This window comes from Strigops habroptila, chromosome 7 (assembly GCF_004027225.2).
Source record: "Strigops habroptila isolate Jane chromosome 7, bStrHab1.2.pri, whole genome shotgun sequence".
Classification (NCBI taxonomy): Eukaryota; Metazoa; Chordata; class Aves; order Psittaciformes; family Psittacidae; genus Strigops; species Strigops habroptila.
The window spans coordinates 30713743-30741185 of NC_044283.2; the positions used below are offsets into that span (position 1 = coordinate 30713743).

At 36.4% G+C, this 27443-nt stretch overlaps 1 protein-coding gene across 2 annotated transcripts in view; it reads left to right on the forward strand.

The window, feature by feature from the left end:
- The window catches only part of TUSC3 (tumor suppressor candidate 3), a 145897-nt gene extending 127744 nt beyond the window's left edge, over positions 1 to 18153 (forward strand). For both annotated transcript variants that reach the window (XM_030492196.1, XM_030492197.1), the window contains exons 8-10: positions 7466 to 7540; positions 9911 to 10001; positions 17868 to 18153. In XM_030492196.1, the coding sequence (XP_030348056.1) occupies positions 7466 to 7540; positions 9911 to 10001; positions 17868 to 17883 (182 nt within the window). In that variant the 3' untranslated portion in view covers positions 17884 to 18153. The remainder of the gene's footprint in view (positions 1 to 7465; positions 7541 to 9910; positions 10002 to 17867) is intronic.
- Positions 18154 to 27443: the final 9290 nt, after the last annotated feature.

The window sequence follows — 27443 nt, forward strand, 5'->3', positions numbered from 1 at the left end:
TTCCTCCTGGGAAGGACTCCTTACACTCTTCCCCTACTACAGCATGGGCTTCCTCCTGTGGGAGAAAGTCCTCCACTGACTTCAATGTGGGTCCTTCCCATGCGCTTCAGTTTTTAATGAACTGCTCCAGTGTGGATCCCTTCCACAGGGTGCAATCCTTCAGAAATAGACTGCACCAGCATGGGTCCCACACGGGACCTGCCAGGATCCTGCCAGGAGCCTGCTTCGGTGTTGGCTTCCCAACGGGTCTCAGCCTCCTTTGGGCATCCCCCTGCTCCAGTGTGGGGTCCTCCCCAGGCTGCAGGTGCATATCTGCTCTACCGTGGATCTCCATGGGCTGCAGAGAGGCAGCCTGCCTTGCCGTGGGCTGCACCATGGGCTGCAGGGGAATCTCCGCTCCAGCGCCTGGATCACCTCTTTCCCTTCTTCTTCACTGACCCTGGTGTCCACAGAGCTGTTTCTGCCCAGGTGTTCTGCTGGTGTTGCCCAGGCTTTTTTTCCTCTTCTTAAATATGTTATCCTAGAGGTGCTACCACCATCACTGATGAGCTTGGCCTTGGTCAGCAGTGGGTCCGTCTTAGAGCTGCTTGGTAGTGGACATACGGGAACCTTCTAGCAGCTTCTCACAGAAGCCACCCCTGTCGCACCCCTGCTACCAAAACCTGGCTATACAAACCCAATACAATGAGAAACAGACCTTTATGTAAAGAGTAGCCCCATAATTCTAATTTTTTTTTTTTAACCTTACGAAATGAGGATTTATAGCTCTTTCAGACTCACTTGTCCAAGCTAGTTCTAGACTGCATTGTTTGAGGTGAAATGATTACGTGGTGTAGGCTGCTGGTGTCTATTCTTGCAACCCTTCCCTCGCAGAAGTGGGGTCATAGTTAGTAAGTCAGTGGAAATGATCAGGTATTTATGAAAAAAAGTGCAGGGTAATTCAACATTCATGGAGAGACAAGAGGAACTAAAGACAGGGATGTTGAAGTACTGTTGCTAGAGTTACAGAGGATAGGGCTACTAAGAAGACATAGAGGCAGAAGAGATGTATCTGTGGAATTGAGAGCTGTCGTTTTTGAAGAGGGACAATGTGAAGTAAACTGCACAATCAGTATGACTGTTGTAATTAACTATAGTTGAATACAGATACAGTATGTTGACTATTACAACTGAAGAGCCAATAGAGTACACAGTATTGAGCTGTAAATATGGCTCTGGGTGCCAAGGTACAGTGAGAAATATAAGGAGTAGTAAGGTTGGATAGGCTGTGTTGAAGTTGAAAGATTTCTTCAATTCTTTCATTTCTCCCTTTAGTAGACACTAATCAGTATTTCTAATGAATGTCAATTTTTATCATTTTTTTATATCATTCCCTGGAGAAATACTGATTCGAATGAAATGTGTCTTTTTTTTTTTTTTTCCTTTTGCAGTAACAGTGAATCTTTCTTATACAGAGTAAGTTTAAAAGTTACAGTAAATATTTTCATTTTCAAGTGAGTTTCAGTTATTAAGGAAATAATTTGTTGTACAGGAGATAAATCTGAACTGTTATTATATGAATTAGCAGTTACTATAAACCTGATAATTTTTCTCGTTATTACTATTAAGTTTAGTTAACTTTGCTGATAAAACACATGCACCTAAGTAAAAATGGAAATGTCTTTTCAGTTTGTTAATTTGAATTCCCAAGGCAGAGTTTAATGTGACATTTGCGTAGGTGGATATGGGATGTTGATTGAGAAGGAAAAAGAAATTTCATTGGTTACAAAGAAAAAGACAAATCTTTTCTGTAGTGTTAAAATTACACCTATTATGAAAGACATTTCCTGTCCTACAGAGTGAAATTAAATGAAGTGTATTAAGTGCCTCTTAGGTGTAGGGAAACTTAACCACAGAATGAATTTAAATGGGAGATGTCTTTCTGTGTGTCAGTAGGGCTCATGCAAAGTCACCAAGCATAAGAACCTGAAAATTTGAGTCCAAGTCAGTAGAACAATATTCATTTAGCTCTCGGTAGTAAGACTTTATCAGTCGTGCATAATGGAATCAGACTGTATTCCCCAGGGAGCATGTAAAAGTGAATGATGATGACAACTAAAGTAGTGAGATACGGTTTTTGTATGCTTGGTCTTAAGGATAAGAAAAAGGGAAAAATACCACACTGGGAAAAGATAGAACTAAAAGCACAAAATTATACCATATATAAACATGCTTCTTAGTTAACCATGGAAATCAACATTCAAAGCAGCAAAACATACTGCATGTTTTATATTATTTTCTTGCGTTATCCACCAGTACCATTAATCTTCTAGGCTCTTTTGGCTCTTCTCAAGCCAGCCTAACTCCTCCTAGCTGTAACAAAGCATAAGGAGATGATAGCTAGAAAAATCAGAAAGTTTCCTTCCATTACCTCATTCTTCTACTGCTTGACCTTAAATAATTCATAATATGACCTTTTAAGAAAGATACTCAAGTCTCTTACATGTCAGAGACATGCAGAGACCTTAAATTACAGATGGGCATTTGTCAGTGCAACATTCAACATAATTCTCTTTCATAAGCTAATTGAATGATGCTGGATTTCATGAATTGCCTTCAAATATGGTTTGTGTCCTCTGTGTGAAATTGCCAACTCTGTAGTTCAGTGATTTTCAACTGTCTTCTATTTCTGGCTTTAAAATTTTCCAATGAAAGTGCAGACCCCCTGTCTGTTGCTCTGGCAATTGCCCCATTCTTATTTGCCTTTTGCAAATACCTGGCTACTAGTCCATGGACCAAGAGGTATTCACTGACCACAGGCTAAAGACAACAGTATTTTTAAGGGTCTCTTTAGGCATCAATAATTTTAATTGTTGTTTTAATTGTTAAGAAACATAGTTGTTTGAGTGGCTAAAAGATGCAGAAACACAGTCCAAAGATAATGTTTTACCTTTTGGATCCACAGATAACTTCAATAGTCCTCAAGTGCATTCAGCTAAGAATAAACTGTGTCTATTAAGATGCTGCACAGGTCTGTAACAATGAAGAAAAGCATAGTGCCAACCTAGGGTGATATTGATGATGATTTATCATATAGAAAAAGAACATGTGGTATTCTTAAAAAGATTTATAGGTGCTTAGAGAAAGTAAGAGTGATGGTGTGTGTGCATGCTTAAGGATCAAGTGTGTATTAACAAACAGATGAGACAACATACGAAGTCTAATATTTGAAATTAAGTGCTTGAAAATAACGTAGGTGTTTGGAATAAAGAGTTAGAATAGTGAAAGAAAATGATACAGCATCATAAGTACTCAGAAATAGCTCAAATAGAGTTTTTTTTAGGCAATGTATCTGTGTTTAAATGTTAAGAAATCAAGATACTCAGAAAAACTAATTCAGTTATTTTAGTCTCTGGTATGCTTAACGTTAAGGAAACTGAAGTACTGTTACACATTTTCTTGTTCTGGAGATGTGTATAGTTCTATGATTTGTAAGCATCTAGGCAAGAATATTTGTAGAGACAAATTGTAAATAATGTTAGAAAAAAATACTTCTTTTGTACAGTGGCAAACCACACTGTAACAATTTGCAAGATGGACAGGGCTGACCCTGAAACTCCCATCAGATATAATTTACAAAACCAGAAAGGTCACAGAGTCTTTGTCTTCTCCTGAAGCTTTTTCATGGCCTTTCCCATTCTCAAGTGTTTTAAGAACGTCACAAGAGGGATGGTTCCATCAGATTATCTGTGGATTAGAAAAGCAGTTTCATAAATTGAAGCTGAAACAAATCTAATTAATAATGATTTTTTTTCATGATAGGAGATCTGTATTAGTATCAAATCGATCCTCTGTTAAAATGATGAAAAAGCATCAAAAAGGAAAGTGGTGTAGTTTGGTTGGCATTTAAATGGTTGAAATGGAAACTTCCAGCTACTTCACTGTTCTGAATTATGTATTTCAAGGAGTTGAGGGGAACTCTTGTGCCAACACTCATGTAATAATTCATAAAATTATTGGTGTAGCTGGAGTAAGAAGGTTTTAAGTTCAAAGAATGTTCAGGGTTATTGTGAGTATCACTACAACTAGATTTCAGGCCATCAAAAAATACTGAAGTACATCTTGATTGTGTACAATTCATGCTTAAACTGCATTCATATTCAAATAAATAATTTTCAGACTATGCTCTAGTTTTTCAACTTCTGAGTTAGAAATCATCCTTTTTCACTGAGATGAGACATGCAGTGATTGCTGTCTTAAACATGCCTCCTTCTTCAGCCCTCATGGCCTGGGATGGTTATGGTCTAATTGAGAATAGATTGCACATTGAATAGCATAAGTGGAATATTAGAATCGTTGCTCATTGTTTCCTGAACTGAAGCAAAAATGTCTTGAAGGAAACCACGAGACCTGTTTCATTGCAGAACCATACTTTTTGTCTTCATCAGTTTCTTCAACCTATCAGATTCTCAAGCTCTGAGAAGTGGCAAATACCTTGTTTTCAAGAACTGCATGTAGCTGAAGAATATTTCCTTAATAGAATGACTGGAATGCATATTATGCTTGGATTTCTCAAATGTAAATTGGAAGTTAAATCCACATGGAAATGGTTCAGATAAAGAACTTGTAATACAGTCAGTATTTCTGAAATTATAGCAGGTATTTTAGAAGTTTAAGTATTAGTAGAAAAAAGTTAAGACAAGTATCTCCCCATACACCATAAATTTTCCTGTTGATCATATTACTCTTTCACAAAAAATGTATGTCCTTTTCTTTGTTCCATGTATGATAAAGTGAACCAGAAGTTTTTAAAGTTTGTGTGATAATCTGTCCCTGTTTTAGTTGACAGTAAACTGAGCACAGACTCAAATGGATGAATATTTTGTTCTCTAGGGCTTTTGCTCATGTGTTATTAACCAACTGCTTGATCTGCAACTTAAAGATAGTTGTTTCTTTATGTATATAATGCTAATGCCAGATTTTATACTTTTGGCAGAAATTCATCAGAATATGAATGAGACCACCAAACTTTTTTCACAGAAGTAACCAAGTGTTAGTGAAACTGTTTTCTCTCCTCCTTTTCTTCCCAACTCACTACTAATTAGGACTGAATTTGTGAAGTAAAGACGTAATTTATATATCACATTAATAAACTTATGAATTATCAGGTTTTCTTCCTTTGGGCATTCTGGATAGAATTAACAATGATTAAATTTTCAATTGAAGTATGCTAATAAAAAGTATCCAGAATTTACTAGTAATCACTTTCATTTTGTAGAGTATTGTTCTGGAGTTTATTGATCCAATCTTTCTCATTTTGTTTTGAATTTGGTGGTGTGAGAGGTTTTTTTAATACTTCCAGTCAGGCATCTGGATTTTTGCAGAGCTAAATACTATGCTCTGTTACTTCTGATAATTTTCTGAATAATCTTACAAAATTTGATTATCACTGACTTTTTCATCTTACTTTAAAACTGTTCTTCTTCATGTAGCAGAACATTCAGAACGTTTTCAAAAGCACTAGCTAAATAATATGTGTTGTCAATATCTACAAAAAGCATGTACCTGCTGGGAAAAGGAGCAGCAGAAGTTTAATATGTAAAAATGAAATAATTCCAAATTTGAGAGGACATATAACTGGTTTACACAGAAAAAAGATTGCTGCACAGCGATACATTTGTCAGAAAACATGAGCATCTGAATTTAAAACATTTCTAGCTATGGTTTATCTGAGTGCCATTTTCCCCCTCGTCTTTTCAGAATAGTTTTGTAATGGATAACGAGGGAGATAAACAGGAACTAGAAAATAAGTACATCATTTGATGCTATCTTATTTTTTGCAGATGGAAAACTGGACAAGTAAACACTTCCTAAAATTTTGCATTCTGCACTGCTAGAGAAATACAATACTGTAAAAGATTATTTTCAGAGGTAGGACTGTTGCTTTCTTTTGTAGAATATCAAAGTAATGTAAAGACATAACATACAATGTTATAAACAGGAGCAAAAAAATAATATCAAGCTATATATTCAGTTGTAAAAAGCTAATTATTGCATTGGAATCGCAACTCAGTAAGACTGAATTTTTCCTTCAGCATCACAGAACTGAGGCAAATGACATGCTTAGTCATGAAATTATGAAGCCGATATCGTTGAAGCTGAAAGGCAACCTGTGAGGCTGAAAGCTCAACAGTGATGACTAAAGTTGGAAAGCAGCAACTGAAGCAAAAATAGTGACAATGTGAGGGAAGCTCTAGGGGTAATGATGTGAGACTTTTTGGGAAAAAAGCCCAGCACAGTTCAGCTGGCTACAGGTCTAAAATTCGTAGTTCTACGTATATAAAATTTGGATGTCTCAAACCTGAATTGGGCTGCTAATCTCCGATGAAGTGTGATAATGGCATTGACATTTCTAAATCCTTTTGCTCAGGCTCACCTTAATTGAAATGTAATAGCTGAAATTTCAGATGTCTTTGAGCATTTTTGTCTAATTTTGAAGATTTCTAACATGAAAAATGTTAATATGAACACTGATAGAATTAGTGCAAGTATAATGTTACAGAATGCAGATATTCCTTATGTGTGCAGCATGTTTGAAATATCTCTTGTGAAATATCTGTGTAGGTAAATGGAAACATCATTCTTAAAAATTTGTAGCCATCCTGCTACCTAGCCCTGGGATAAGTAATGCTTAAAAATCCAACCTTATTCAAGAATCAGTTAACTCTGGTGAAGTTCGTACTTTCTGAAATTGTGAAATATAGCTCCCATGTTCAGCCTGCTTCAGTGTGGCATTCAGGCATTTCTCCTCTTCGGAACAGATGTTATGCACAGTAGTAACCATTCTTTTTTGTTTATACAGTTTCAAACAAACAAACAAGTGAATGGTTTAAGATCCTGCTGAATTAGTTAAATTGTTTCATCATTATGGACTTGTTCACATTTGTAACGGTTATAATGAGGCCATAAAACACTGGGAGTGACTAAGGACTTTGCCTCTGAGATGGTTTTCTGCTAAACTATTAAGCAATATGACACTAAAGAGGGAGCTAATGTCTTATCTAAAAGCAGAGGAAGATAAAACAGTCCAACTGCTTCAGATTGTATCAAATAATCAACAAATTGTGTGCAATAACACTGAATTATTTCTGGTTCTTATAGTTCTCATGTTTTAAAACCCTTTGCTACCAATATAGAGAATATTGTAAGATATTGGCAAATAGCTATTTCCATAGCAGTCCAAAACTTTTGCGTCCTATTCAATGACTTGTCCTTTAAAGCTTTTTGAATTTTCTTTTTTTTTTTAAATCTAAAATGCACAAAGGAATGTCTTACTACACATTTTTGCCACAGGTGAGTGTATTGGTACAGTTTTATAGAGAAATTCTTTCATTTTCTGAACTTGAAGCTTTGGCTCGTAGATGTACCTTTGTGGCTTTCTGAGGTATCCACACATCTGCTGTTTTCCTTGACAATGGCAATACAGATGCTGCTATCACCATGGGAATGGTACTCCTGAATGAAGCTGCAACCTCCAAAGGGGATGTTGGAAAAAGGAGAAGTAGGTTATTTAATACAACTAAGACAATGTTTAGACAATTAGAAGACATTGAGAAATTACAAATTAATATCTGATTAAATGTTCAGAAGGTCTCTACCTCAAACAAATGTTTACCTTTTGTAGGATGGAGAAGAGGAGAGTATAAAAATTCTGTTGATAAAACTGCATTCACATGAAGTTTTAACACTAAAATAAATGTTTGAGCATACCTAGTCAAGGTACAGCTGGACACTATGTAGTACTGCATAAATACTTTTTGGCTCTTGAGTTATATTGAAAGTAAGTCAGTGACATAAAGAATAAGAGTTTCAAAAGATTGTTTTCAAAATAGGCATTTAAGATTCTTAAGATTACAACATCCAGAGGAGTATGGAAACTCTTTTACTTGGTACACTTTGCCAGTATCATGTCTCCAGAAGAAGGTGAAAGCTGAACAGTAGATGTAGTACAGAACATATCCTAATCTGTAATATCTAAAGATTCTTAAGAAGTTCTTAAGATTCTTAAGAATTCCTCTTCTGAAGTTCAACTTTTATGTTTTTATTAATGTTGTCATTCAGAATATTTGCAAGAGTTTTTGGCAGTTAATTGCATAAACATAAAGTATGGAAGTATTTTATCCAGATGGAAACTTCCTAACTGTTATGTCAAACTTTTACTGAGTATGATACAGGTTGAAACAAATATGCCTATGTGCCTTTGTATCTTTTTTATATGTTTTTTCATATATCCTGCCACTTACTTTTTTCTCTGGTATAAAGCGTCAAAGACCTTTGAAACATACCAGGCTTTCTGTGCGGCTTCTACTTTCTTTCTAGAGCAGTTCTTTAGCTGCTTCTGTGTAATACACGGTATTGCAGATAGGGCTTGCCAACTATTTTCTATACAAGCATTCTAGAATTTGTCATAATAGATGGTTGAATGTTGGTTAGAGTTCTCTATCATGATTTGAGGGTCTCCTTCAGTAAGCTGTAGATCTGCAATTTAATTTTTGATATCTTCTACAGTATCTAGCTTTAATACTGATGTCAGAAGAGTGACATGAGTTTATTTGGAATATGGTCTTAGATCACGATTGAGATCTGGGTCTGTGAACATGAACACAGTGAAATAACAGTGGGCTGCAGTACAAATTCTGACTCTCTTCTGCTTGTGGCCATTATGTGGATGCTTTCTGTGTACCTGCCTTGCACTGTTAATGCTTCACAATTGATTCATCCATGCTGTGAAATCATACTTGTGAGTGGTGATTTCTTTATAATGAGGTGTGTTTATAAGATTTGTACATGACTAGTTTTCTGAAAATAACTGCAGAAATTCTATATTTCAGTTAACTGGTTGGTTGGTTTTAATAAAAAAAAGTGTCATTGTCAGTTTCCCCAGCTTCGTGGTTGCTCATCATTTACTCAAAGGAAGCACACTTTTGAAACATGAGTGCTGCAGTTAAATAGCAAAGGTTTGGCTAAAGTAGGAATAGTAGAAGATAAGCTTTTAAAATCAAAGTATCTCAGAGATAGATAGAACCAAAACATTACCTAATGTAGATGAGTGGCATCTCAATTATATGCATTAGCTTGTAATGTGTTGCCTTTTTCTTCAATTTGTTTACATGCAATTGAGCAAGCTATCATGATCAAAAAGGTTTTATGCTACTATTACACAGGGTGCCAACTGGTGTTCCAAATCTTATTTTTTAGTTTAAGCATTTACTTCACTAATTCACTCTGCCTGAAAAGAGTCAAAGCACTTGCCTCTGGATGCTTTCAGAAGGTCAGTGGCATTGCTGTTTATCTTCAAAACCGAAAGATTTATACTGCTATCAAGTTGAGAGTAAAAAATGATTTGGCTACCAGCCTTGGAACTTACAACAGCGAAATGTTTTAGTCACTAAGAACTAGACAAAGTAGTTACTAAACTGCCTTTGCTATTACATCAGCCGTAGATGGTTGACTAGAGAGAACATGATTCCATTAGTCAGGGGATACTTTTCTAAATGTAATTTGTTTTCCAAAAAGAACAAGCAAGTACGTGGAATTACGTTGGTTGATATGTGTAATTTACAGGGTTATTAAATCCATTATCAACAGTAAGGTGTTTGCATCCACATATATTTGAGTTGCAAATTTCTGCTCTTTTTTCTTGAAAATACATTCACCCTGACATATTATTTTTTCTTAATATCCATAAATGTTATTTCCATATGTGTTTGAAATCCTGTCATAAGATATTGGGCATCAGTAGTCAAGGCACTAACATTTACATTTAACTGTGCCAAATTCTCTATAAATGATTGGCATAAATAATATTCTTTGTAGAGATTCCAGTTTTAAATCTTTTATGTGCTAATAAACAAAGTTATTTTCTTTCCAGTAATATGTCTGGTGGGCCTGGGTCTGGTGGTCTTTTTCTTCAGCTTCTTGTTGTCAATATTTCGCTCTAAATACCATGGCTATCCATACAGGTAATCTTTCATTAAATTCTCATCTTATATATAGCTTTGTATAAGTTTAAGAATAGCTTTCAGGTAAACAATCTTTATTTTTTACCACTGAAGTCTATGGGAGCTGGAAGAAGCAGGAAGAATGGTGATTAATTCAAGCAAACTAAAAAGGGTTGGAGAGCTAATGTTGTTAAGATGACTGTTAATGCAGACCAGTTGAGCACAGATGTGTAGCATATGCAGTACTCCATGAAAAATGCAAAAGAAAACGTGCTTGAGTTTATAAACATTTATTAGATATTTAGTTGTATATCTTTATAACTAAAATGTACATAAGACAAGGCACAAAAACACCAAACCAGTGCACAATGCCAAGCTATGATTTATCACTAAAAGTACCCTCTTCTTTTGTTGGCCACGCCAGAAAGAAAAGAAAGGTTATAGTCTTTCTTAATTATATGTACAGCTGTCAATTAAACAGTTACAATTTGTCTGACAAGCAAAAAAAAAAAAAAAAAGGCAAAATAATAAAGAAAATACTTGCCTTTTGTAGGTGGGTGGGTTCATCTGGGACGTCACCTACCGAGGTAGTCTAGGCTTCTGATTCACATCTTGCTGATCTGTTATACATTTATTATAGTAGCCTGTGAGGAACAGATGGGCCATAGCTGTTGGAAACTATGCTGTTCTTCCATTGGTTCCATCTTTGCTCACTTTCAACTTCTTTTTCCTGTAGAGATCTATATATATACACATATATATAAAAATATATACTTATGTATTCAGGTGACATAATCTAAACATGGTATGCTAGGTTTTATAATAGAGATAACATGCATGAGTGCTGTTTTCCCCCCTCTAGTTGACCTCAGTGCATTTAGAGAGATGAGATTTTCCTTATTTCTAGTGAAAATTTCCGGTGTACTAGTCTGCAGTCTAGTAGACTAATCCTTCACAGAATATTCGTCTATATTACTATTACTGTGTATGGAAGAGTAAGTGGATGACGTGTATTGCAGTGTGGCTATGGTAACATTTTGCTGATGGATCTGGTATGATGAAATGCCAACTAATATATACATAAGGGAAACATTAGTACAAGAGGTTCAGAAAGTTATATTTTGAAGTAGAGAAAAAAAGAACTGCATCTATTAATGTTAACAGTTCTATTGTTTTTATAGCCACTGTTAAAGAATTGCATGAGGAATACTACAGTTTTCCTCAGATAGTTCTTAGTGTTCATTTCTTTGACTAGGTCTTGTGATTAGTGCAGCAGCCAGCTTTATATTCTGTGTAATGTTCCACTAGTAAGGATTCAGCTTTGCAAAGCCAACATCTAACATTTGAGCTAATACATAAAATTTTTCTACTAGATTTTGCTGCGAGACTTTAGAACTATTTTCTTGTTTACTGGGCTCGTTCTCTTTATGCAGAATAATTGACATTTAGTTAGATCATCTCAGATCAGTTTTAGCATTTAATAACATCATTCTCAAGACAAAGAAACTTTTCCTCTTGCAATATGCAGAGATATTCTTCCGCTTTTTACTCTTTTCTGCTAAGGAAAGAGGTCAGTAAAGGGCCCAATAGTATCATATTGCAAGATTTTATCAGTATGGAGTTAGTAGTTTGCCATCTGGGATAGTCTGTACAGCCTTTCAGTATCCTCTCTGGAGACTACCTTTGCAGCTCAACTGACTTGGGATGAAAGACAGGATCCAGTTTTCCTAAGTGTGGGGTATTCTTACTTCCCATTAATTACCTAAGACAAACTTTTAAGAAGGAATCATGAGCTTGATCTACAGCTTGTAAGCTCACTTGAGAAGCACAACCAAAGAATGTCAACCTATGGTCTGATCTCTAGTTGCATCTTCTCATAGCAAGTTTATTAAAAGGAAAAAGCAGTTGTTGTCGTGTTACTTGCCATGCAGTTTAACAGCTACTAAACAAAACCTGACAGTTGTACTAGTTTCATTTTTAGTTCTTTCATCTTAGGAATGTTCTTATCAACTATTAACAACATGCTTGTATGACTGTGCCTCTTTCCAGACCTTGCATGGCTTTTGTGAATGTTTGCACTAGGGTTTTTTGACTGCTGTATGATACTTCGGATGTCTGAGATTGAGCAGTACCTTGTGAGCTTGAGTATTCTTTGTGAGTTGGCATGCCTACACAATACCATTAATGTTATTGCAGACGTAATTGCTCAGGTCTGCTACATATCTTGTAGGATCATGTATCATAAGCTTTAAAAATCTTACTGTGAGTAAAGTAGGGGGTTTCCATCTTGCTAATGTTTGCTGTTAATTTTACGTGGAATAGATCTCACCTCCAGCCCTCCACAAGGTTGAAGCTGTATTTAGTGAAATTTTTCTTTGGAGTGTCTAGCAGAAGTCAGAGCCTTATGTAGATTTTGTACTCCTCTCTTAGTATCCAAGCTAAGAATAAAGGACATCAGGAATCAGGGGTGGGGGGAAGAGGAAAAGAAAAGAGAACTCCTGAAATCTATTAGAAGTTAAATTTCAAGAAATTTAGCTTGATATGCAATGCATGTGGAAAAGGAGTGCTCCTGTTAGTATGTTAAAGCTCATGAAGAAAGAAAAGAAATCCAGGACAGTGCTGAAAAGATTGATTCATCACAATCCTATTAAAATGAGATAGTGCTGCATCATGTTGTTACTATGAAGGAATTATTAGATCCATAAACCAAATTCTGTCTTAAGGAGCCCAGTAGATTCAATATCACAACTTACTAACCAGTAACACCCATCAAGTAAATTCATAAAAGAATGAACCCTGTGGATGTGTAAGTATGCGAGAAGCATTTAATAGCTAAGTTTTTCTTTGGTTTCTTTATAATTTACTGCTCCTGCAGAATTAAGCAGGATCACAGGCTTATTTGGACTGTCATAAGTTCTTCATGTTGTCATGGGAATAAATTAATCATTCTGTCTTAAATCCTCACTCAGTGCAGAATTACTAGAAACCATCACTAAAATGGATCCTTTTGCTTTGCTATTATTAAATTCCATGTGCTAGTTTCCCAAATGGGTAATTTACTTACCTGGTTCTTTCCAGTGTTTCTGTTGGTCTCTTAGGTAGTTCTGACCCAATTTTCTGTTGCATTATTTTAAATAAACATACTATTGATTCCTTGATGCTTCAGTGATCTCAACCATATCATCTTCATGACAATGCTATAGTGTTTCTTAAGAGAAGCCTCTTCGGTTTATGTTCTTATGTTCTTATGAATTTTAATGAAGTGAATGTGCAAAACACTAAGGACGACCAGGTATATAAACACTGTTACTTTCTCTTTCTCCCTTTAAGTTAATATCCTGCATTTTAACTTTAGTCATGTGTGCTGATGATATACAATAATCTTTTTGTCTGAATTCCTTAGGATCTTCCAAGGAGTTCTGTATCCCATTAGTTGATCCCAGTGTACCTATATCTGAAGATGTGAAATATGTCTGCCCTTTTACTTTCCCTGGTTGTAGATTTCACCTTGAAACTGTCAGTCTTTATGTGATAAATTGTCCTCAGGCTGGTAAAGCTTTGCCTTTAACAATATCAACAACAACGCATACTAATGATCTGTCAGAAAAAAGAATGTTTATGTTGGCATGCCTAAAGCAACAGTTAAAGAAAACTGAAATTGTTTTAATGCTATGTGCATGATCTCAAGAATCAACTTCACTGTCCTATTTTTAAAAAAGTCAAATATATAAATTGTTTCTGTTCTCTCACACAAATAAGTCCTCTGTGAAGCAGCACACATCAATAAAAATTGAAACAGTAACACAACCTGCTGTGCATCCCCTTTCTCTCCAGTGACCTCCATGGTAGTGAAAATAAATCAGAACAGATGTGGATAAACATAGAGCAGGAGTCAAAAACTGGAGAAAGACTGTTATTTTCTTTTCTAATGTGCCTAAATAAAAGTACTAGGAATGCTGTTATTTCTTTGACCCTGGTGATGCCATTGTCATTGTTAATTTCTGTGACAAACAGAAAAGTGTCCAAAGAAGTGCTAGATAAGAGCACAGGTCTATGAGAGTGTTCTTTAGAGGGCGTGTATGTAGGAAGGGACAGTAACATTTTGTTTACATTTTTTTCATCCACTTCAGGCATTTTCCATTTAAGTTTTTAATTCTGCCAGAATTTTCTTCTTGAAGACTAGTGGTGGGGAAAAAAATGGTAAATTAACATGCCGGTAAAATACCCTTATTCAATGAAACATTGGAATGGGAAAGGTGATGCAAAATGGAGGTCAGCATTGAAGGTTACTTACTGAGCGAAGACAGTTGTGACGGGTGACCTAGCATGTAACAAATCTCTCTGCTAGAGCCATTTTTACCATGGCAGGGCTTTTTCATGCCTGTACTAATCCACCTTTTTTATGGGAACTAGATGAAATTTTTCATTTTGCTAAAACTTTCATTTTAATTGTTGTCATTAACTGTTGAAAGATCATGCAATAATTTTATTTTATGCATTTGAACATTTTCCTCTTTATAATGCTGTCTGGGTAAGACAAGAGTGTTGATAGATAGAGCCAAGAGAATCTTTTTTGGAAGCCTTCTCACCCCAATATTTAAAGTGAATAAGTGGTATATTAATCATATATATCAGCATTATAGCAACATGGAATTTTATCTGTCAACTAATACAAATGGGAATGACAGAGACTATTCTTAACTAAGCCAAAAGCATAAACTCTAAGTTAGCTTTGCTAGTCAGGAAAGAGCTTGGCAGTCTCTCTCGAAACCTTACTTTAGGCAGTTTCAGCCCAAAAAGCACACAGAATATTAAAAAGAGTGAGGGAGGATGGTAAGAACAAAACAGAAGACATCAGTACACTAGCACAGTATTGTATTCCCTTCAAGACTACATTTTACCATTTGCTATTATTTTAGTCAAAATTATATGACCATCTGAAATTTCAAAGTTTTCATAAAAGTTTTCATTAACTAGCTTGCATTAAGTAGCTTTGTTAAAGAATTTTTTGGTGCCTGTAATTGGGCGTTTCACTGTCATCAGATTATCCTTTATAGCCCTTCAATATTTGGGTATTATTGAAGAGAGTAATGTGAAGAGTTTTTAGTTAAACCATAAAGAATAATCAGCCTCCCAGAATGTGTATTGGTGGAATGAAAAATACATATTCTGTATTGACTAGTTGAAAAAATGGACTAAGCTGCAAGAAAGCATGATAAATAAAACATGCCTCATTTTCATCAAAAAATATTAAGTCAGACATGAAGTATTCATTCATTGCTTAGAGAAAAATAGCCAGTACAACAAGAACAGACAAATTGCAAGACTCCCTAGAGCTTGAAAATTTCTTGCATTTACTATATACACCATATAAGAAATGTCTAACCTCACTGTAATTAAATTGGTTTCAGTAAAGAAATCCTTGAGTATAATATTGAGCAATTGAAATTAAATGGAAGTGAATAAAATGGAATAGTTATTTCTTGGAAATATACTGGTAAAAAGTAAGTAGAATAAACAATATTTGCAGACATATAAAATTAAATTTATTAATAAACGTGAGCACTACTAACAGCTGTTCAGGTGTTCCATGTTGGTTTCATGCATAATTTAACTGATTCACCTAAAGTTTATGAACTAGTAAATCTACTTTTGATAAACGCCAAGATTAACTTTCGGGTCTATAGCACTCAGCAAAACAGGCTACTTGTTTCACAACAGTAGAAATCAGGATTATTTTAAAAGACAGCAAAACAAGAATACACAGTTGTCAAAGCATCTTACATTTAGCATTTTGTGTGATACTTAACGTGGCTAGGCACTGTGTTCTTCAGCAAAGAAGCTGCCTATTGAAATGGAAGGCAAAATGGCTCAGTCTCTTCTGTTCATTTAAACCATCCAACAGCACACTGAGTCCATGAATATCCACAGACCTCCACATTCCTCTCTATGTGAAGAGTCCACATTCAGTGCTGGTTTCTAGTCCTTTAAAGAAAAGATCTAAATTCTAGGTGTCTGGCTCCACAGCAGACCTCTCAAGAATGGTATGCTTCTTCCTATGGCAAACAGGTTGCATGCTCATCTATGAGTAGGACCTTCCTTCTGCGATTACTACCATTAAGAATGCCTCTTTTTGCTTTTATGGCTTTCCTGTAAGTCTTACAGTTTACCATTTACTCCTACCTATTCTACCCATTTCCAGCTAGTTCATGTCTGGAAGGGCACAGTTTGGCCAGCCTTTCCTGTTTTGCTTTTCCCTGCTTTGCATAAGGGCACATTGTTTCCTTTTTCATTTTGCAGATCTACCCCAACAGATGTTGTCTGATTTATTATTCTAGACTTTTCAGAAACCCTGCTTACCTCCCACCCCACCTTCTTTTTGGCTACTTCCTAGTTTTTGGGGGTTCTTTTATGGTGTTTTGGCTTTTTGTGCTGTTTCTGCCTTAGGCTTTTTCCTTCTTTGTGCATCTAGTCCCTTAAACATGTGTCTTATAACTTCCTTTTAACTTCTGTATAACTGTCAGTGCTTACCTTATCCATATTCTGTATCATGTCTCTTAGCTGCTAAAGATGCAGTTCTCTTGTAGACAGAAAGTAAGGAACAGTAGCCATGGTAGTAGCATATTGATCACATACAACATTGCCATATTTGTATTTCATTACAATTATATGATTCAGTCTTTTACCCCTCCTGAGCCTATTAACACTATCTGCCTGATTATTGTAATCTTCAGCCCTTCCCACTCTTCCCCCCAAACTTTTTCACTACCAGTATTCCTCTTTCTTCTTAGTTCCTTTCCTATATTTGGCATTATGCTTCTATCCTAGACCTGGGTTATCTTTTTAGTCTCATATGCTCAGCATTCTCTTACTTCTTCACTCAGCACCCAACAACACACCTCTTCCTGCATTTGCTCTCGCTGGCTATTCCTTTTCAGCAATCACTTCACCCTTCAGCACTCAGCCAGTTGCCATCTGTTTTGCCTTGGTTTGTATGTCTTGCCTGATGAGCTTGTCAGCTTTTTGCAGCAGGGAACATTTTTGTACTGATTCAGTCTTTTAAGCTTAGGGCATTTGTATCTATGTTTTGTAATGATTAATTAATTATGCCATGAATGGAAAACTGGTGAAATTACTACAACATGTGTATGCTAGAGCACACTGCATTTCTATAAGGAAATGAAAGATCTTCCATGCAAAGCTAAAGGTAGTGAAGAAATCCTTCCATTCAGTAGTTCATTGTTTTTGTGTTTGTACAGTTAATTCAGTCTACAGAAATGCACAGTCTTTCTGTGTTCCCATTTCCCAATTTATGAGCTAGATAACTCTTCTTTGGTAAAGCACATAGAAAGGTAAGACACACAATATATATCTACTTTTTTAAAATATGAAGTTTTGTTCCTGGGGTGAAGAAACAGCAATGTCATCTGAAACTTCTTAGTTAATTAAAATATTAAGAATTTATGTGTCTGCAACCCTACAGAGCCTTGCCAAGTCCTCAATACCCACCTCACTCTGGGGCCACTTCAACTGTTAAAGAATGTTTTAAATAAATCTGAAACACCTCCTGGGAGAGCTAGTTCTCACTTTAAGTAGCAAGAGCAGATGCAGAACTTGATTAAAGAGAACAGATGTTTGAAGTGCATTTTGTCTTTTAATTTTTTCACATAGGCAAATTTAAGTTTCAGTCACTCAAGTTTTATTTGATAACTTTCATGCTTGCTTAGTAATTACTAAATGGGCTATAAAAACTTAAGGGATTGTTACACAAATGTCCTGACTTTTAAAATGAATGTTTTGAAATCCTTGTTTATTCTTTTCTAATAATTATGATGCTATGTTTTATATGCATTTTTCAGTATTTAATCATGTTTTCTTTCTTTTCAGCTTCTTAATTAAATGAATTCAAGAGGGATTCATTTAGAGCTGCTTACCGTGAAGATAAGCTATAACTGATATTATCTGCCCACCAATGTTACGTGTATTCAAGAATCTTTTGTTGGTTCATCTGTTTTTGTGATAATTTATATAGTATGCTGATAGAGAAATGAATGCAGTTTTATGCAATGAATGCCTAATTTATAGAAACATACAGTAAACAACTCATTGGGAAGTGCTAAAAAGTTATGACTATAATATGCTTAAGAATTTAAATAAATTTCATTAAAATGGTCTTCTGTTTAAGGCTTCCTCATTAAATTTAGTACATGAGTCTAAAGGGTATTGCCAAGATTTTTCACCTGAAGTTTGTAATAAGGTTTTGAGGTGTGCTTTAGAATGGAACAAAATAATCATTGGTTTTTCAAGTACTATTAAGAGAAATACCATGGTAGAAACTGTAATATAATGACTGCATGCATCCTGCCATCACTTTGCTTTGAAACAGTATATGTATAATAGAGTCTCTGATCACCTCAGACATGTTGAGCTGTTAATATAGAATTATATTCTACATATTTTCATCGTGAATTTCTTCTTTTCCTGGCTCAGCAGTATTTGGAGTACATAGATTGCCAGTTCATCTCTCTCTCTCTCATGCCAAGGGATGAAATTCAAAATGGTTTGTGGAATCTTGAAGGCAAGAAGGCTTAGATCAGTCAGAACTCAGATCCTTTTAAGCCTGATGCGAGGCAAAATGGGAGGATGGGGTGGGTAAGAGTGTTTTGTAATCCACAACATGCTTTTTTTCTTAAGTAGCAGCAGAAGGAATGTATTACCCTGAATGTGGTTTATAAAGCAATACAGATGAGTCTATTGGAACAGAAGTTACAGCAGTAGCCAGTTTTCTGTTCACCCAGCTTTGTGGAAAAATTCATGTAGGAATTTGTAATGCCATTTAAAGTGCCATTTTTATAACTGATCACATCTCATATTATATGAATTGCTCATAAGCCTTTGCGTATGCCTGCATAGTGTATTCTCTGTAGCACAGGAAAGAAGGATCACAGGATGCTCTGCTTCAGTCCTTCTTCTTTTCCTCTCAGCATTCTCCAGGAATGAAATGGAGTTGGAATTTCTTCATTCATTATATAGGATTGCATGTAAATAAAAGGATAAGATTGACAAGACTTTACAAAACTCACTGTATCTAATGCTCTGGCTATTCATTCTCCAGAAAATACCAGTATGTTAAGAACTGAGAAATGTTTTAGGACATGGGAAAATAAAAACAAGAGCAAGACTGCTGGTGTGGAAATGCTGCAAGGTTGTAGAGCAGCATTTAAACCAGAAGCTGGGGAAAACCTGACAAACTCAAACACACCTGGTTCACAGACTGATGGACTGTGAAAGAGGTTGCAGCCTTTTCAGAGGTGCTTAGGCTGTTAGCTAAGGAAGGCAGATCACAACTGCCCATGATGCCAGTTGATTGGCATATACCAATGTAGTGAAGCTAGGGCAGAATTTGCAAGAGCTTTATGTCAGCGCTAGAAGCTTGAGAAATAGATGTATGAATTGGAACGTGTGGTTCTGATCAACAGCCTTGCTATAACAGGCATTCAGAGACCTGGTGGGGAAAAAAAATAATGAGTAGGACACTGTTGCCAGGCTACTGACTTAAGAATGGCACAGCAGGATATGGAGGTGACAAAGTGGCACCATATGTGAAAGATTACATGAAGTGAAACAGCATGGACATCTTACGGGGAAAAAAAACCCAACAACAAAACAGCATAGCAGTAGGTCTCCATGGTTGGAAGTCTGTACTGACCTAATGTGAAAAAAAAAATAAAATCTAACTCTAAAGAAAAAAAAAAAAAAAAAAAGGATTGGAACTGTGCTACTGACCCCTGATCAAGATGACAATAGCAATCAGGAAGTGAGACTAGAGAAACTTCAAGTTTCAGACTGGTAGTAATAGTGAGAGATCTCAAGACCAAACATCCTAATGATATTAAGTATTTCAGCTTGTGATGAGATAGAGTATTTCAGTGGTACATTACCACCTCCTGGAACAACTAGTAAATTTAAAATAATAATCATTCAAAAAGCAGCAGCTTGAGTAGTGCATGGGTACCAGCGTAAGAGGTATTCATGAGAGCTACTCTATAACGGCAACCACAATATGTAGGGTTAATACTGTTGCAAGAGAGGACAGTCAAAATGAAACCTGTACTAATAAGTTGGAGCAATGTAGAAATAAAGGCGGTTAATAAAACAAGCAAAACCAAAACAAACCAAACCACAAGAAGAAAAAAAAGGAACAGTCCAAATAGCGAGATGCCTGCAACCAGCCTGGGGCCTATTAAGTACTGTATTAGAAGCCCAGGTAAAAAAAAAAAAAAAAAAAAAAAAATTAGAAAAGAGATTTAAAAAAATACTTACACGGCTCAATAGGGAAGGTCCCTGAGAGGGAGGTCTGCATTTTGAATGCTGGCAAAGAGAACAGGAAACCTCACAGGGCAACTCTAAATACAACAGGCCTAAAAAATAAAACCCCAGACAACCTGAAGATTATGCTTATGGTGGTAAGCATGGTAGCCAGAATTCTTTAAATGCATCAAAAACAGGGTAGCAGTCAGGGAACTAGTGAGAGAATTGATGACAAAGGTTTAAAAAGGGGCACTGACCAATAAAGACTGACAGAGAAGCCAAATTCTTCATAGCAGCTAGGCCAAAAGATGTAGATCAAGGTGGTCTAGCACCTTCTGTGCAATTGCTTTAAATAGTTAAGCTAGATGCTGGTAAGATCTTGGGTCCAAATGGCATTTATCAAAGAGCTCTGAAGGAAATCAGATGTGAGGTCGTAGAACTGCTGAGCAAGGTACCTTCACCAGTCATTACAGATTGCCCCTCCTGCCAGAGGACTGACAGATGGCTAACACAGCTGTCATCTATAAGAGAAAGCATCTAGAGGGAAGGCTCAGCAGCAGACCAGTAAACAATTTCCACTCGTGATAGGATGGTCAAATCTGTAATCAAGAGTAAGTTTACTGAGACCAAAGGTAAACATAGTCAGCTGAGAAAGGTGTAGGGCCTTTATAAAGGAGAATTTAAGTTCACAAAGTTGTAGAAGGCTAAAATAGTGTCAGAAAAGCACATGGATAAAAATCCTTTGGCAAGACTTTAATAAGGAACCTAATCTGGAATTGGGAGAGATGTTCTTTTCATGACTTGAAAACCAATTAAAAGATTCCGAGTAAAGGATAGGGCTTAATGGTCACTTCTCATGACAGAAAAGTCAGCAATGGGGCCTTCCCAAAGACTGGTGGTGGGGCCACTTGAATACATCTTTATCAATGATCTGTAGAAGGGCATGTCCAGTGCAAACTGCATTATATGTAAGTTCATGGTGCTGTGCTGATGGGGAGAAAAGTTCACAAGAACTTCACAAAACTCAATATATGGGTAAAGATTTGGCAGGTAAGTATCAATGCATCAAGAGAAAAATAACTCATGCCTTATTCAGCTAAATTTAACAGAATGCAAGTGCACAGAGTAATGTATTTAGATCTCCAGTGCCAAGTAACAAGAATACAGACAACCACATTTTAAAATATATGCAGAAATATGTCATTAACTTCAAGACACTTTCATCATGTGATGCATCAAAAATCATAGGATCCTTTCTTAATGTTAATGCACAACATTTTGTGAAGTGCTAGAATGAATCCTATTTTAACAGGTGTTTCCTTCCTTTTTGTAAGGAGCTGCTAGCTCAGTTCATGTCATATTTTATATGTGATCACTTCCCGTGCTATTAATTTATTGCTGTAACTATAGCATTCACGGTAGTACAGCAACAGGTTGGAGTTTGATTTAAAGAACAAAGCAGTGAGGAACACCACAGCGGTAGCACAGGCAATAGAACTGCAAGTCTACACACAGCAGGCAATAGAGAGTCTTCCATTTCTTACGCCTGCTCTGCTGCATGCTACCTGGCACATATGTTTCCTCCCCATCCCCAGGTTTAGATATTTTTCTACAGACTTTAGCAAGCATCTTCAAAAGCATTAGCTCCATTTTCTTCCATCCTTGTGTACCAGCAGCTGCTTCTTTATGTCCTTTTTCTGTATCACAGGCCTGAAAGTTTTTACAGATATCCAGTTGATGTTTGAGGAAACTCCATTCTACATTTTTTTTTTTGTTGTACTTTGTTATAGTAGATGTTCATGTAATTGGAATAATGTGTTGTCATTAGAGGGACCATTTAGATGAAAATTAAATGATGCATAAATCTGAAGGTGGAGATAAGCATGCAGTATCTCTTAAAAGCACCCAGATTCTAAATGAGCCAGAGTGTGGTACTAAAAAGCTTGAGGGCATTTTTGCTTGAGGGCAGTGTAAAAACACTAGTTTGTGTCTGCAGCAGTGTACACCTACAAAGAAAAGAAACCCATACTTGATGATCAAAGCATAAAGATTTATAGCAGCAAACCCTGCAACTGAAGTTGCAAAGAAGGCATAAAAAAAAAAAAAAAAAAAAAAAAAAAAAGTCATCATTCTCATTCCAAATAAATTCAACTCCAGATAGTCTTCAGAACAGCCAAATAAAACTCTGCAGTGAGGTAAGTATCTGGTTAAGGATCTAGAATAGGCTTCCACATGGATGCAGGTATCTGGTCAGACAGTCATACACAAACTCAGGACCTCATCCTTAAAAGATTTAAGATGACTTTAGACCAAGTTAGAAACTCTAGTAGTTATTCTTCCAGTTCTTTATAATACATGAACAACTGAGTATGATTTTGCTCTTCATGTTTGGTTGTACTTAATAACTATATTCAGTAGAAAAAAGCCTATAGTTTTTGTCTGTAAGAAAAATGTAATATAGATGTATTCTTGCATGCTCTAGCATGAGCTGATTTTACACACTTGTTCAGGCTTTAGGGCTTTTTCGCACACACACCCCCCTTATATTTAATGTCCTAGAGGAATTTCACCCTAATGTTTTTCCCAGTCACATGCACACTTACACAAGATGCCTTGTTAGGAGTTCTTAATAAAAAAAAAATTTGGAGCTGTGACAACTTGTTGGAACCTCTCAAATCCAAGACTAGATATTCACTTCTGTGCAGTCCATTTATGAAGAGGAGTACTGTATGTTCTCCAGTGAAGTATGGATACGTGCTACACTAAGAGCTACATGAGTTCAGTGCTCTTCATCTGCCTTGTGGCAAACCAAACTCAACACCATCCATAAGGAAAGTTTAGGTCAAACAGCTCTTTTGTTTTCTCAGACATTGACATATAAAACCATTATTTGTAGGGGAACAAACCCTTACAAAATGGCTTTTAATTTTATATTACCTATGCTAAGTATTTAAATTCCATTATTTCCTCCATTCCCCCCAGTTAGCTATACTATTATGCAAGACATAGCTAACATGAATAAGGAAGCCAAAATTGTGTCTTTGTTCATCAAAGTCTGATGTATATGATACCAAAAGAAGGATCTTTCTGTATTTTCAAGGGAGGTTTGTATTGTGCATTAACACAGGTCAGTACATTTGTTTTTGAGATTTAACTTCCGTAACACTAGGCTCTATGTTGGTTCCTCTAGAACTGCTTGAATTAAAAATAGGGAATATTTCTCTGATTTATGTTTAGCTTTTCTGCCTGAATTTTAAAAGTGCTTCACAAGTATAAACAGTAATGAAGAAGCCTCAGAACTTCAGAAGTTGGAAAGCTTTGTTTTATCTTCTAATAGTTACATTTTTGCTTTAGGAGTCTTACTTTCGAGAGAAAAAAAGAGCCTCAAGGTAAGTCATTACTGAGGAACACTTCAGGCAAGAAGAGTGGGAAAATATGAGTTTATCTAGGCTGTAGCACACACACTTCCGTAAGTATTTGTTTCCCCTCTGGTAGCACTTGGTGCAGGAGTTATTCTTCAGATTTAAGGATAGAGAACAGGAACTTTTATATTATGTTTAAAGAGAAGGTGTTCAAGTCCTATTCAGTTTTAGTTTGTTTTGTAATGGAATGTGTTTTCACTAGCAATGGAATAATTTTGAAGAATGAAGGTAAGCAGAACTGTTCCTTATCTGACAGTATTTTTGTTGGTCAAAGCTAGTGGAAGTTGTTAGTACCACAGGAAGCTTGTAGCCAGTTTTTACCCTCAAGAGGGATATCTACCACCAGAGCACCTGATGGCAAGCAATAAATCACCTCATTACTAAGATAGGATTTGGCCATTCATCTGTGTCAATAGAAAGTCCTCCCTAGTCAAGGTATTTTGAGCCAGGAATAATTGCACCTGGTGCAGAACAGTCTTTAATCCTTCCTTTTCTATAATTACTCTCCTCAGCTGTGTTTAACCAATTCTTTCCCCCACCTATCTCTTGGATAGAGTCATGGCAGGTAGATGGCCCTACTTCTATGGCAGTTCAAGTCCTCATCAGCTAATTGCTGCTTAGATGGCGTGTTTTCTCTGGGCCCTCCTCTTGCATCCTTTTAAGACAGAGACACAGAGCTTGAACAGATTGTGCTGTGACTTTTCTCAGAGATTTTCATTAACCCCAGAGGCATCCAGCCCCAGACCAAAGCTCTCTGCCCTCACACACGGCATTTCCCACAGCCACCTAACACAAGCAGCCTCTCCCCATTGCCAGCTTTCCTGTTGCTTTCCTAGGGCAATTACCTCTCAGAAGAGGGCTTGGCTGTCCTGATGCCCATGCCCTTTGGAGCAGAATGGTCTTTTCCTTTTTACAGCTTACATATTATAAAACCATGAGAGGAAAAAAAGCTAGAAATCAGGCTCTGCTGTATGGTGTCACATCAGTCCAGAGAGGCCTTCCTGCCGTTAGCAGCCTGTTTGTTTCTGGGGGACAGGCTGGAAGCACAACTCAGAACAAGAAATACAGCTTTGCAAAAAATAAATAAAGATTGCAAACAGTATTTTTCATGCAAACACTGCAATTGCACCTAAGATCTTCAATTAACATATCACACGACAAATACTTGAATACAGAGAACATGTAGAAAGAGCAAAGTAAGCGTTTCTCCAGCACTTCTCATTCAGTGAGAGCAGGATATAGTCACAGTTCATTGCCTTTATAATGCTGCCTCATTGTAGGTTATGTCAAACTTACCCTCACAGCTCAGTTATTAGGAATTTTTATAAGTTCTGAGAATTTTAATGAGCATTTAAAATGCTGCAAGTTATGAAATTGATGACAATAATGGTACAACTCTGTCAAAAGCCTTAGCCCGGAAGTGCCCAGTTCTCACTTAAGAGCTGTGACAGGGGAATTTCCTCAAAGGAAGACAAGATTTCCTGCTGGGCATATAGCTCCTTCCCCAGGCCAGTGCCACAAAAAAGCGTGTAAGCCACAGATGCACACATCACAGCAAATCCTGAGACTACATTTTGGTTCACAGAATAAAAACAGTGAAAGCATTCCTGCTAGTCCATCATGGTAATAAACAAAGCCACTATCATCTATGATTAAGGCAGACAACACCGAAAAATCTAGCCACCACGTCTTTAGATACAGGATTTTTCTTGTTTTAACTCTTGCCAGGTGAGGCAATACTTGAGGGGTCAAGAAAATTAGTCTTAAGTGGCTACATACTTCATTATCCAAATGTCATAAGGTCTTCAAGACCTCTGTACCCACAGAGACTCCTGCTAGGAGAAATCCGAAATCTACGTGGTTTCTCAGGGATGCTCAAGACATCAGTGTCCTCGGACAGACGAGTCATGGTTGCTCACATCCTAGTGTTTGTATCCACAAAAAACCCCTCACAGATGGTACAAGTCATGCTCTTCAGGGATATAGTAGTCTTCATTAATAGGTCAACTAGCTAATGCAACCCACATACTAATGAGATATTAATTAACATTCAGATTTATTTTTGTTGTAACTCCTTTACCAGAAATTGCTTCCACAAAGCCACATACCCCTCTTTCCCTCTGTACGCAGGGACATTTGAATTCATCTGGGGTATCTGTTTGTCATGAAATTAAGTTGCTTGAAAAACTGGAAAACACATTTTGATCACCAAGATCTCTTCAACAGTAGTGCATGATATAAGGGCATAACATATAACCAGCGTACAATAAGCCAAGATATCCAGTATCCCATGTTAAACATGTCGTTTTCATAAAACCCTCATTTCACGCTTTTTCTTTCAGCTTGCTTTCTTGCTGAACCTTAGGCATATTAAAAAAAAAAAGACCAAACAAACTCAAAATTTACTGTTTCTGTAAGAGGCTTTCTACTGCTATTAATACACAAGTATCACCACTCTTCTTTCTGAAGTGGCTTAGTACTTTCAAGTATCATTCACACTGGGAGATACCTGAAGAAGTGCATTAAGTGACTGTTTTCAATTGGTCATGCTTTCTGGATTACTCTTCCTTCACACACCTCTTCTGTCTGCTTCATTTCAGGAAAACATTAACATTTAGTGTCATTACAGGTTATGTAGATATTTATCATCCTTTTGAGGGAGGAAATTTCCTTTTTGCAGGTCACAGTTTTTGTGACACTAATATAAATCAGCACCAAAGGATGTTCTGATGTGTCATGCATTGATAAAGACAAAAAAACCCCAAAACATACCAGGTTCTCAGTTATCACATGCTAGCTGCAGCTCACTAACAAGTATATTCGTTGAAGCTTTCCCTCTGTCCATACTTGCCATACTTCCCAAACCAATGTTTGTATTGTGAAGTAGTAAGGGAATTGAGCCTCGTTCTCCCCATAAATATTATGTGTTCAGATATGTGCTGATAATCCTTTATTTAAACTTGAGCATTAGTTGCAGTCAATAGTACATGGTATTTGTCTAAAAATCTGAAAATCTACTCCTAAATAATGTAACTAAAAGAAGAAAACCATGTTTTAAGGAATTACTGGCATTCAGTGCAACTGCCTTCACAAAGAACTCAACTGCAGTATTTTTAAAACGTAGAACACAAAATAAAGGTGTTCCATAATGTGGATTATAGGAAATGGCTGGGAAGATTTCATTCAGCCCATACTCCATAGAGACAGGATACTACAGGTGGTTTGAGTTGAACAAAACAACTGTAGGATATAGCAGTAATTTGGCTTGTGGATCTGACATGTAGCCTTCAGTGTCATTAGTATTACAGCTTTATGAGATACAAAATGAATAATCCTGGCTTATAAAGCAACAATTACATTTTACATGAATCTCCTCTTATGCAAAGTAGTTCTATTCCTTATACTTAGGAATAATTGATTGGTTACCAATTTGCTCAGTTTAGAAGACTGCTGGGCTGAGGAATTCTTCACTCGTGCTTCCAGTGGGCACACATTTGCACTAATTATCAGTATCATCTTCAAAGTCCTAATCATAAGTGGCATGGCAAGAACAAGAGGGCATAATATTTCTGATAAAGAGAAATTAAATCAAGCTTAAAAGTCTCATTCATACTAAAAAGCAACTTTATAGTTACAAGTTATGACTCCTATACCTATTTCAGCTATTGCGTTCAAAACAGTAAACCAGGATTATAAAGGAAAAGGCAGCATGAAATAGAAAAACTTGGAA